The sequence below is a fragment of the Physeter macrocephalus genome, chromosome 3 (genome assembly GCF_002837175.3).
Source record: "Physeter macrocephalus isolate SW-GA chromosome 3, ASM283717v5, whole genome shotgun sequence".
NCBI classification, from domain to species: Eukaryota; Metazoa; Chordata; class Mammalia; order Artiodactyla; family Physeteridae; genus Physeter; species Physeter macrocephalus.
This window is the reverse complement of record NC_041216.1, coordinates 18,387,808-18,400,516: the sequence shown is the minus strand read 5'-3', so window position 1 is coordinate 18,400,516 and position 12,709 is coordinate 18,387,808. Positions and strand designations below refer to the sequence as shown.

The following is a 12,709-nucleotide window of genomic DNA, read 5'->3' as shown; positions in this document are numbered from 1 at the left end:
TTTTCTTTTTTTTTTTTTTTTTGCAGTACATGGGCCTCTCACTGCTGTGGCCTCTCCCGCCGCGGAGCACAGGCTCCGGACACGCAGGCTCATCCGCCAGGGCCCACGGGCCCAGTTGCTCCGCGGCATGTGGGATCTTCCCGGACCGGGGCACGAACCCGTGTCCCCTGCATCGGCAGGCGGACTCTCAACCACTGCGCCACCAGGGAAGCCCTGGAGAATTTCTTGAAATTTTTATTGGATAATAAAAGCAATTCACAGTTTTTTCTTTTAATTAACAAAACACTCATCAAAATCAGGCCCCAGATCACTTCATGACAGGACACTGGATCCTTCTTTATATTAGTGGTTCCTAATATACAGGTCATAGACTCACTGATGGTCTGTGAGAATTTTACAGATATTTTATTACCATATTATATTTATTAAAATATATACAGATTATTAGGATCTAAATTTTAAATTGCCCTTTTCCTCAATTACTGCTAGTGTATATTACTGGGGCAAAGGGCAGTTAGTTGATCAATATAGTTAGGGTCTATAGTTGTGCACTTTTTCCTTGCCAAACTAAAGGATAAAAATATAATTTATACAGTCCTAAAAATGACAATAGTCCTTCAATCCCTGAACAAGGATTGGTGGTAGCCCAAGTGCTTGGCAGTATAAGCCTGGATCTTTAGAAGTGTCAGTATATTGAGCTTTAAAAAAACTTTACCACTCAAATCTGAGCCAAACCCCACAATTACTGTAATCTATAATAAACCCAAAACCCAACAATGCTTAATTAAACATTTAATTCAAATGCCATTTGGTCTAACAATTTCTAAGAATTGCTTAGAAATTTAAACAAAATTTACATTAGCCTAACCTTACAATTTCATAAAGCCCATTAGGAGTACAGTTCACTGGTAGTGTTTTCACTAAATATAAGTGATCAGTATATTAAGGTGGGATCGATCAATGGCTTGCAAACATTTTTGACTACAACTCACAGTAAGAAATACAGTGATTTCATGACTCTGAGCAAACACACACACATATATAAATGAAATTAAAAGTTTAAAAAAACAATATTTCCCTTAGTGCATGTAATGCACTGACAATTTTTATTCTATTCTCCTTTTTAGAAAATGTTGGTTATAACTCACTAAATTAATTTCACAACCTATTAACTGGGTTAAAACCAGAAGTTTGAAAAACACTGGTCGAGATTATTTTTGAGACCTGATATTTTACATTCAAACACTACCTCATGCAGACATCACTTTAGATTTGGCAGACTAAGAAAATTTTTTCACCTAACCCAAATTTTCTACCTTTCCCCACATGTCCACACCAAATATCCATAAATCTCAAAGTCAACCATGGTTTATATAGTATTAGGACAGAGGTTTAGTGCATTTGACGGTGTCTAAAGGTGAAAGATCCTCTAGGGTTTATCACATATTTCATAGGGCACTTCCCATACCACAGGTGCTTAATAACTTAGTCATACTTCTTCCAACTGCCTACTGGAGAGTTCAGCTCTACAGAGTGAGTTCTATCAACAAACTAAGTTCAAGGTTTGTGAAATGACAAGTACACTATCTCAAGGAACATGGCCATCATATCTGAAATATCTCTTTCAATTAAAATGAAAAAATTAAATTTCTCTTGTCGAATTCTACCAACCTAGCACTGATTTCCTTTGCCAGCTGCTCCTCCAATGCCAGTGAAAGCAGAATACCAGCATCAGATATCACTTCCGCCAACATAGGACTCTCTGGATTTGCTAGCTACTAACGCCCGCCTGCTGATCTATTCTGTAAATATTACATTGTGATGAGCCTCTTCCTTCCATCCAATATTTCTTCATGAGGAAGCAACATTTCTCTAAGTTGCAGTAGAGTGAAGGAAAGAAGGAAAGACATACACAGGAAGACAGGGATAAACTTACCTGATTTAAATGGGAATGTGACCCCTTCACCAGAACTATCAGTGAAGCCTGAATTAGCATCTATTCCTTCACCCTCAGAAACACTCTCAGCACCATTACGTACAGGCTCAACTTCTTCTCCATTTTCTTCCACAGTTTTCACATTTTTTAGGTCAGAGGGGTCTCTTTCAGGATGAAACCCTTGGCTCATTTTATCCTGTTCAGATTCAAGTACTTTGTCACCTGAAAGCTCCTCTTCAGCTTTAGGCTAAAGCATAAGTGAACACAGAGGTTATATTCTTCTCACTGTGTGTAAATACACAGGAAGACCCACATTTATCCCCTCAAAAAGCATAGAAAAACATGTCACTCAAGATAAGGATGTCTGTGTTCAGCATATGGTACTAAAATGGTAAGTTTATTTAAAACACTTTTCTCATTTCATGTCCTGGGATAAAGCAGACAATTCAAATGGCTACTGAAATGCTTTAACATGACTAATGAAATCTAAATATACCAAAGGTTAAAAAGGAAAGAACTGTTAATCCTTGGAACTTGATGGACATGAAAGAGTTCTAGTCACAATCTATATCAAGCAGTATTACCCTTGCCACTAAAGCTCAGCAAATATAAAAAGAAACACACTAGAGGGTATTTTTTGTGCTGTCCTCTGGCCGTGAAATAGAGTTCAATGAATAGTTTAAAGTATGTTAAGTCCCACAAAGCTGACCATCGCTCACATTTAACAAGGAGGACACTTGTTAGTTAAAATCTATTTTGTTCATTGGTTCTTAGAATTCTCTGAGATTATGACCTTGTTCAAATTATACAGGGAAAAATGCTTGGAATATACTCCCCCAGGGAGAAATCTGGGTTCCAGTGCATCCTATTTTTAAAAGGCAAAACAGAATTAAAGTTATTCACCAGATTATTTTTCACCATCTCCGTTTCAGATACAAAAAAAAAAAGTAATTCTTAAGGGCCATATCAGCCCTCAAAACTCCCTGAGGCAAAGGTCTCAATGAACTTTAAGTCTTTCTTTTTCAAAGGGAAGCACTCTGAAAACAATCCTTTGGAAGAAGCTCTCAGAGGAAACAGCAATTTACCACAAATTCCAGTGGATAAATTCACACTAGGAGAGCCAAATTAGAGGCTCTATTGAATTGGTTGAACAGAGGATGGTATAAAAGGAGGTCATATACACCAGGAAGTAGTCACCCCAACTGATTTATGAAAAAAAAATTTTTAACTAAAGAGTTACAAACCCTACTTTGTTATTAAGTATTATAACAGATATGATACTAATAAATTTTCTTCTACTAAAATCAGATCATAGGGAAAAGACAATAAATTTTAAAATGTTATCAATAGAAACAGATGGTTTTTAGGCCTTGTTTCTAAAATGGAAATAAAAAGTTCATGCAAATACACTCCCTTCTCTCTCTCTCTCCCTTGTTCTTCCAATAGGAAGAACAAAGAAACCATCAAAAGAAGGACAGACATAAAAATTCCAAGAAAATAAAAGACGAAAATGATTTATTTTTATAAAACCTGGCAGAAAGTGAGGCATCTTTTATACTTTGAGAAGAAACTGATCTACCAAGTTTGAATCATGAATTAGCAGCCTCACTTTTTCTTATTCTATACTCTACTTATAGTCTAAACTCAAAACAACTTTGTAATACCACCTTCTAATTAAGTACAGGTCATCAAGAAGATCTTTAATAATCTGGCATGTGAGTCTATAAATGGTACTTAAACTTATTACAGAGCAGTATAACTACATTCTACAATCATATAGAACTCTTATTACAGATCCTGTAAAATGTGAAAAAATGCTGTTTTAGAGAAAAAAATTTATTGAGTCATCTTCTCTGTACCTAAAACCACCAACAACAGACAATCTATTGGATATAAACAGAGGATGCATTACTTAGAAAGTCAATTTCTAACTGGAAAAAAAAGTATAAAGAAACTTGGTCCATGAATGACAAACCATAATTCAGAGCATAAAGAATCAATGAGGTGTTTGAGGCGCGTTATTAGAAGGGATATTTTTCAAGCGAATCCACAAAAAAATTGCTGCATTAAATATTTATGATGATTATTTTTCCTTCAGCAGGATGGAGCTCTACTCAGTTAGTTTGTAAATGTCTAACAGTTCTTCAGTTGTTTACCCAGAAAACCAGACTGAAAAAAGAAAACACTTTATTGGCCAGACTGTCAAAGCAGAAACTTTTATAGGAGCTTACTAAAACAAGAATTTAGTTGACAAAACTGCCTGCTTAATGCACAAGTTTTTAAAGTGCTAGAAAATCAGACTGACAACTACATATGTAACGATCAATGAAATATCCTAAAAATTTAAAGTAAATTTTAGGATGCCCTGACTAACAATTTTAAGATGAATCATCCTTCAAGCTACCTTTCTAGGCTATAATTTAAAGAATTTGGTTAAGTACTTGCAATGATGTAAGAACTCAATATATAACCTAAAATATGCTGATACCTAAAACACATTATTTTAAAGGCTGAGAAAAATCTAAGAAAAGAAGACCTTGATGATCAGTGAAAAATGAAGACAGTGACAACCAGTATTTACTAAACTACTCTAGTAAATGCTCAATTTTAGGAAAGACAGGGAATAGGATTTCTGGAAAAAGTCTGTGTGCAAATGACCAAATATCTTTTTATTATACTTTTAAACTATAAGGTTAAGAAAAAAGTGATTGGTTCAAAATGAGTCCAAACAGTTCTTCTGTATGAAGAATAACAATCTAAAGCAGGTTTTAGCAAACTATGGCCCATGGGCCAAATCTGGCTCCTCACCTGTTTTTGTAGAGTGTGCAAGGTAAGGATGGTTTTTACACTCATAATGGTGGAAAAACATTTCAAAGAAGAATATTTTATGATACGTGAATATTATATGAAATTCAAATTTCAATAAACTTTTACTGACATACAGCCACTCATTCATTTGCACATTGTCTACGGTTGCTTTTGGGCTGCAGCAGAGTTGAGAAATTGTGACAGGGATCATATAGTCCACAAAGTCTGATAGTTACTTTACCATCTGGACCGTTACAGGAAAAGTTTGTCAACCCCGACCTGAAGATGAGGATGAATACTTGGAGGCACAGGAATAGTGACCTACCCATTTAATATTCAATAATGCTTTGAAAAATAGCCACAGGGCAAAGAAACACAAAGTATAATTGAACAAAGTGAATAAATAACAGCTGAATCTAAAGAGAAACCAGTCTGTGAAGCTCTTACAGCCATACCAGGAATGTATGCGAGTCCCCTGCCTCTGGAAGGTATTTTATTCTTTGTAGAAGCAACATTTTCTTGTTCAGTTGCAAAAGGAGGGAGTGTACCAACTATTTGCACCTCTATAACTTATTGCCAATTCTTACGCCCTGATAACCATAATGAAATCACTCCCATGAAACATTTTAGTGGTTGCTATGGGACTAACTGTGACATCAACAGAGCATCATGTACCAGCAATGACAGGACAGGGACAAGTAACAAAGGGGTACTGTGAGCTGCCTGAAGCGGGTAAGAATTATAACTAGCTAGAGAAGTTTTATGAAATAAATGCATTTAAAGTTATTTTAAAGTAATTTCTACATTTTAATGTTATCATCTTAAACATTCAATGAAAATTATTTTAATAAAGTAGATATAAGAAGAGCTCAAGAAGAAAAAAGCAACACAGAGATTGCTTATATTGCTCTTCATTAAAAGCTTCAGTACTTAAGACTAAGGATACTGAGATTAGAGACTATGAAATTGGTAGAGCACTCCTTAGGACTAAATCTGCTCTTGATTCTTCCTCACATGATGTCCTGGACCTGGTGTGTTGTATCCTACAGCGAAATCTGGCATGGCTTAGTTCAAACAGACAAACCATTTGTGAAAAGTTATATTCCTGGGATGCAGGTAAAAGACAGATTCAAAATCAATTTCCTTAAAATATATCTGATGATTTCCACCAGCACTGCTAATAGGTATTTGAAAATAACCCTGTTTTTTTTTTTTTTTTTTTTTTTGCGGTATGCGGGCCTTCCTCTGTTGTGGCCTCTCCCGTTGCGGAGCACAGGCTCCGGACGCACAGGCTCAGCGGCCATGGCTCACGGGCCCAGCCGCTCCGCGGCATGTGGGATCTTCCCGGACCGGGGCGCGAACCCGGTTCCCCTGCATCGGCAGGCGGACGCGCAACCACTGCGCCACCAGGGAAGCCCGAAATTAACCCTGTTTTTAAAAAACCAGATTAGTCTTTCCATCTGCTTAATATAAGGAAAAAAATTAAACAATACTTATTTTTGTCACTTGAGAAGAGGTATTTTGAAACAGAGACAAGAATTCAATGAAATTGAACACGCTATTAACAATCTTTTAAAAATTCTGTAAATGGATTAAAAAAAAAAATCAAATCCTGAGCTTGATATATTTGCTTGGAAAACAGCATCTCAAGAAAAAGTTACAAACCCACACTTGTTTTAGGAAATGGCACCACTGTTCTGAAGATAAGCTAAAGAGATTTACTGCTGCCCCTTACCTCCGATTCTGCCTCTAACACCTCTTCACTGGTTCGGGTACGATCTTTTGGTTTCTTCCACGTCTTTGGTGCAGTTATAGCTGTCTGAACTGAAACAGAAAAGCAGACTGCCATTACTTCCCACTGCAAAGTTTGGAAATATTAGGTCTAAATGATACCTGTGTTCAAATTTAGCAGAAAAAAAGAGGGCGTCCTCCACAATGAGGAGATAGATGGATGATAAAGTGACGAACTGAGTAGCTGTGGCCCAAAGATTGCAATGGCAAATGTCTTAGGCACAAATTGGTCACATCAGTTCATATGGCCTTCAACCAGTGGCCTAAGTTCCTCCTATTTCATGGTTAGGACATACTGAGGTACATATTTCAGTATGAGGTGAGTATCTATATAAGAAACTGCCCTACCAGCCAATTCTAGACTTGGGCCTGGTTCTACTGTTAATCAACTATGTGATCATAAGCAAGTCACACTTCTCAGGCACCAGCATATTCAACTATAAAGTATAAGAGTAAGATTAGAAGATATCTAAGGTTCCTTTAAGCCACAAAAAATATTAAATTCCAGATTCTGTTTTTTTCTTAATGATTTTTAAAATAATTTTATTTATTTTTGGCTGTGTTTTGGGTCTTCGTTGCTGCGCACAGGCTTTCTCTAGTTGTGGCAAGTGGGGGCTATTCTTCGTTGTGGTGCGTGGGCTTCTCATTGCGGGGGCTTCTCTTGTTGTGGAGCACAGGCTCTAGGTGCACCGGCTTCATTAGTTGCGGCACGTGGGCTCAGTAGTTGTGGCTCATGGGCTTAGCTGCTCTGAGGCATGAGGGAACTTCCTGGACTAGGGATGGAACCTGTGTCCCCTGTATTGGCAGGCGGATTCTTAACCACTGTGCAACCAGGGAAGTCCCCAGATTCTGTTTTAAAAAGCTTTCTAGGGACTTCCCTGGTGGTCCAGTGGGTAAGACTCGCATTCCCAATGCAGGGGGCCCAGGTTTGATCCCTGGTCGGGGAACTAGATCCCGCATGCCTCAACTAAGAGTCCACATGTTGCAGCAAAGACCCTGTGTGCCGCAACTAAGATCCGGAGCAGCCAAAAGAATTAAATAAATAAACAAACAAACAAATAAATAGATAAAAAAGCTTTCTAGACAACAAAAGGATACTTTGATTAAGATTTCATTAGATAGGCAGCACTTCTACAACATTCAGTTCTCACTTCACATCAATACTGTTGGCCTACCCTTTCATACTGCTGGGGTGAAAATTAAGGAAGAAACAGATAATTTTTTTTTTTTCTGTTTGGCTGCGCCACACAGCTTGCCGGATCTTAGTTCCCAGACCAGGGATTGAACCTGGGGCCCCAGCAGTGAGAGCACCTAGTCCCAACCACTGGACTGCCAGGGAATTCGCAGAAACATAATTTTTATTGAATTATTCTATTTTACCAGAAGTTTTAGATGGAAAGTTAAGCTTACAAAGGATTTTTAAAAATTTATTTGGCTTACAAATTCCACAAAATCATTCAACACTTGGATGTACAATTTAATGATAATTTAAACATCACATAGCAAATAGAATATATTAAAAGGATCCCACAAAAGGAATAAACACAAAGCTGAAGGGAACCATCTAATCTGATTCCTTATAGAAATAAAAGACCTCATTGAGACTAAACCAACTAATCTCTCTGGGGCAGGTTCAAATCTTTTTTGGAAGAACAGTAGAATATAAACACTCACACTGGTCTGGGGAACAAGGAGAAGGAGACATTTAACCATCTTCTCAAAATTACTGCACCATCATAAAAATACTCTGTAAATCTCCTTTGTTACACACACCTCAAACCAATTTGTCTTTATCCTTCCCTTCACAGACCATAGGGAACAATAAAGCATTATTAGACCAACTGTTATTCTTCCTTTGTGGCCTACCAAGGTAAATCATTTTCTCAAAGTACGGAACTCAGATTATGGTAACTATGGGTGGGTTTAAATTCACTGTTGCCTCACAGTCTTATGATGAATATGTATATTCATTTATTCATGTATGTGGTATGTGGTGGTCTCTTTTCAATTTTTACGAATCTTCTGATTTTATATAACCAGTCCATTTTATATGCATCTCTCTGAAATGCTTCTGATTAATTCTGCTTCCACAGAAGAATCCTTTTTAAGAGTTATAGAGAGTTTGAGGAAACTGTACATTTAAATTAACATTTTGTTTCATATATGCATGAATTCAGCTCTAATTTCCATTCATGGAAAAGGGCAAGACTACTTTCTGGAGGATATGTTAAGATGAAACACAAACTCTGGAGTAGTTTCCTCTAAACAAAAAAACCAAAGATGTAGACAAACTTTTCCTTCAAAACTGTATCAAATGTACCCAACCCCCAAACATTAAACAAAACATTTCTTCCATGGGTAACACATATAACATGCTTTTTAAAAATTAGCTGTGTACACAGCAAGAATTGTTACTCTGTTCAAGTGGTTAAAGTTTTGATTTAAAGCAACAATTCACAAAAAGAACTGAGAGAAAGCACACACCTCTTTAGGAGATACTCAGTCCTTTAAAAAACTGGACACAGATACACACCTAGTGTCTAGTGAGATTGTGATATACAACCCCTCTCCTACCATTACTGATGGAGAGGTGCAGTACCCTTCCGTGTGCTACAGTAGGGAGAAGAAGAGGTAGGCGACAAGGGAGGGAGGAAGCAAGGGAGGGAGAGACACAGAGACAGAAGCACCAACTGCAAGATTTAAAGGACAATTAATACCAAGCTAGCTAGAAGAAGGGAAGTAAATTTAACATACTGTCTCAGATTTGTTCTTTCCTTTCGAGTCCATTGCCGATGCCTATACCTTAATTAGGCCCTTACTACTGCACTGATTTAACAAGAGATAGTCTCAACTCACTGCCTCCATTTTCTTATTTTAACATATCATGTGCAATACTGCCTGAATTACGGTCTCTCTAAAGAATTGATTTGATTGGTTATTCTTCTACTTAAAATATTCCTTAAGGCATCATCCATAGTGCCAAGCAAAGTTCCTTACACAGGGTAGGCATTCAAATTTGTTGACTGAACAAATGACAGCAGCTCTCTTTAAAAGAGGTACTACCAACATTCCCAAGACAAAGACAAATTCTTACCCACTTGTCTTGCATTAAAGCACCACAGGAAAAGTGACAATCTCTGTATGAGATTCATAATTACCTGAATTTAGAGATGCCTAAAGGAGCCTCCCCAACTCTCCATAAGAATTCAACTCTTAGAGGCACACTAAATTCCTACTACTTTAAAATACAGAATTAGTAAATTCCAACAGGAGAGCAATGCTATGATTTCAAGATTTTTTGCAAATTTTTACATTATTGGCAGGAAAATGTTTTCCCTCAGAGCTCTTTTTATGAAATGACTAATAAATAAATTCTGAAAAATATTTGGGACACAGACAAGTTTAATCACTGGGTTTTAATAAACAAACGGGATCAGGAAACTTGCACAAACCTCTTAGATAGCCTCATCCACCAGAGGCCAGACAGCAGAAGCAAGAAGAACTACAATCCTGCAGCCTGTGGAACAAAAACCATATTCACAGAAAGACAGACAAGATGAAAAGGCAGAGGGCTATGTACCAGATGAAGGAACAAGATAAAACCCCAGAAAAACAACTAAATGAAGTGGAGATAGGCAACCTTCCAGAAAAAGAATTCAGAATAATGATAGTGAAGATGATCCAGGACCTCGGAAAAAGAATGGAGGCAAAGATCAAGAAGATGAAAGATATGTTTAACAAAGACCTAGAAGAATTAAAGAACAAACAGAGATGAACAATATAATAACTGAAATGAAAAATACACTAGACGCAATCAATAGCAAAATAACTGACGCAGAAGAATGGATAAGTGACCTGGAAGACAGAATGGTGGCATTCACTGCTGCGGAACAGAATAAAGAAAAAAGAATGAAAATAAATGAAGACAGCCTAAGAGATCTCTGGGATAGCATTAAATGCAACAACATTCGCATTATAGGGGTCCCAGAAGGAGAGAACTCTTCACTGGTTCTCACTGAAACTGGTCGTTTCCTGTGGTGACTTCTGTCTGTCCATCTAGGTGGTAAGTCCTTAATTTATTATCTGAGCCTGTGTACCCTGAGGGGTCCTAGGCAGTTGAGGGCCGCAGGCTAAAACTAAGGCTCTGATATTTTTGAAACCTTCTAGAATGGAAGCTAGGGGTGGGGAAACCCTGTTTAATTGCTGCAAGCAGTTTGTAGCTTACAAGAGATGAAACCTTTGATATTTGTTGAGGACAAACTATTCCTGTTTAGTGGTGACAGCAGCTCCTATATATTGAGAGCTTCCTGTGTGCCTGACACTGTCCTAAACCCTTTACATACATAAACTTATATAAGCTTCACAACATCCCTAAAAGTGAAGATCATTGTTATCTCCCATTTTGCAGAGGAGAAAAGTGATAGAAAGAGAGGCAAAAGGATTTGACTAAGGTAAGGCAGCTAGTAAGTGGAGAGCCGGGATTTGAACCCATAATTTTAAGGACCATGCAAACGTTCCCTGGGAAAACTGCTCAGAATTCTTCTCCCTGCAAATTTCAAGCAAATACTCTCACTGTCGCGGCCTCTGCCGTTGCGGAGCACAGGCTGCGGACGCGCAGGCTCCGCGGCCACGGCTCACGGGCCCAGCCGCTCCGCGGCACGTGGCATCCTCCCGGACCGGGGCGCGAACCCGGGTCCCCCGCATCGGCAGGCGGACTCGCAACCACCGCGCCACCGGGAAAGCCCCAAGCAAATACTCTTTAAGGGAATTAAAATGTGGTTCAAGAAGCAAAACCAGGGCTTCCCCGGTGGCGCAGTGGTTGCGAGTCCGCCTGCTGATGCAGGGGACACGGGTTCGTGCCCTGGTCCGGGAAGATCCCACATGCCGCGGAGCGGCTAGGCCCGTGAGCCATGGCTGCTGAGCCTGCACGTCCGGAGCCTGTGCTCCGCAACGGGAGAGGCCACAACAGTGAGAGGCCCGCGTACCGCAAAAAAATAAATAAAATTAAATTTAAAAGGATCATACACCATGATCAAGTGGGATTTATCCCAGGGATGCAAGGATTCTTCAATATACGCAAATCAATCAATGTGATACACCATATTAACAAATTGAAGAATAAAAACCATATGATCATCTCAACAGAAGCAGAAAAGGCTTTGGAAAAAATTCAACACCCATTTATGATAAAAACTCTATAGAAAGTGGGCACAGAGGGAACCTACCTCAACATAATAAAGGCCATATATGACAGACCCACAGCAAACATCATTCTCAATGGTGAAAAACTGAAAGCATTTCCTCTAAGATCAGGAACAAAACAAGTATGTCCACTCTCACCACTACTATTCAACATAGCGTTGGAAGTCCTAGCCACAGCAATCAGAGAAGAAAAAGAAATAAAAGGAATACAAATTGGAAAAGAAGAAGTAAAACTGTCACTGTGTGCAGATGACATGATACTATACAGAGAGAATCCTAAAGATGCCACCAGAAAACTACTACAGCTAATCAATGAATTTGGTAAAGTTGCAGGATACAAAATTAATGCACAGAAATCTCTTGCATTCCTATACACTAATGATGAAAAATCTGAAAGAGAAATTAAGGAAATACTCCCATTTACCACTGCAACAAACAGAATAAAATACCTAGGAATAAACTTACCTAAGGAGGCATAAGACCTGTATGCAGAAAACTATAAGACACTGATGAAAGAAATTAAAGATGATACCAACAGATGGAGAGATATACCATGTTCTTTGATTGGAAGAATCAATATTGTGAATACCTCCTAGAGTAACGGAAATAAAAACAAAAATAAAAAAATGGGACCTCATGAAACTTAAAAGCTTTTGCACAGCAAAGGAAACCATAAACAAGACGAAAAAACAACACTCAGAATGAGAGAAAGTATCTGCAAATGAACCAACTGACAAAGGATTAATCTCCAAACCAGCTACATGTAAAAGAATGAACTTAGAACACTCCCTAACACCATACACAAAAATAAACTCAAAATGGATTAAAGACCTAAATGTAAGCCCTGACACTATAAAACTCCTACAGGAAAACACAGAACACTCTTTGACATAAATCACAGCAAGATCTTTTTTGACCTACCTCCTAGAGTAACGGAAATAAAAACAAAAATAAAAAAATGGGACCTAATGA

The 12,709-nt window shown here is 38.1% G+C and overlaps 1 protein-coding gene across 15 annotated transcripts in view; it reads right to left on the bottom strand.

The window, feature by feature from the left end:
- Positions 1-12,709, bottom strand: part of EIF4G3 (eukaryotic translation initiation factor 4 gamma 3) — a 384,857-nt gene that overhangs the window by 88,239 nt on the left and 283,909 nt on the right. For all 15 annotated transcript variants that reach the window (XM_024125370.3, XM_055083733.1, XM_055083722.1 and 12 more), the window contains 2 exons: positions 6,480-6,568; positions 1,937-2,183 (listed from right to left, as the gene is read on the bottom strand). In XM_024125370.3, the coding sequence (XP_023981138.2) occupies positions 1,937-2,183; positions 6,480-6,568 (336 nt within the window). The remainder of the gene's footprint in view (positions 1-1,936; positions 2,184-6,479; positions 6,569-12,709) is intronic.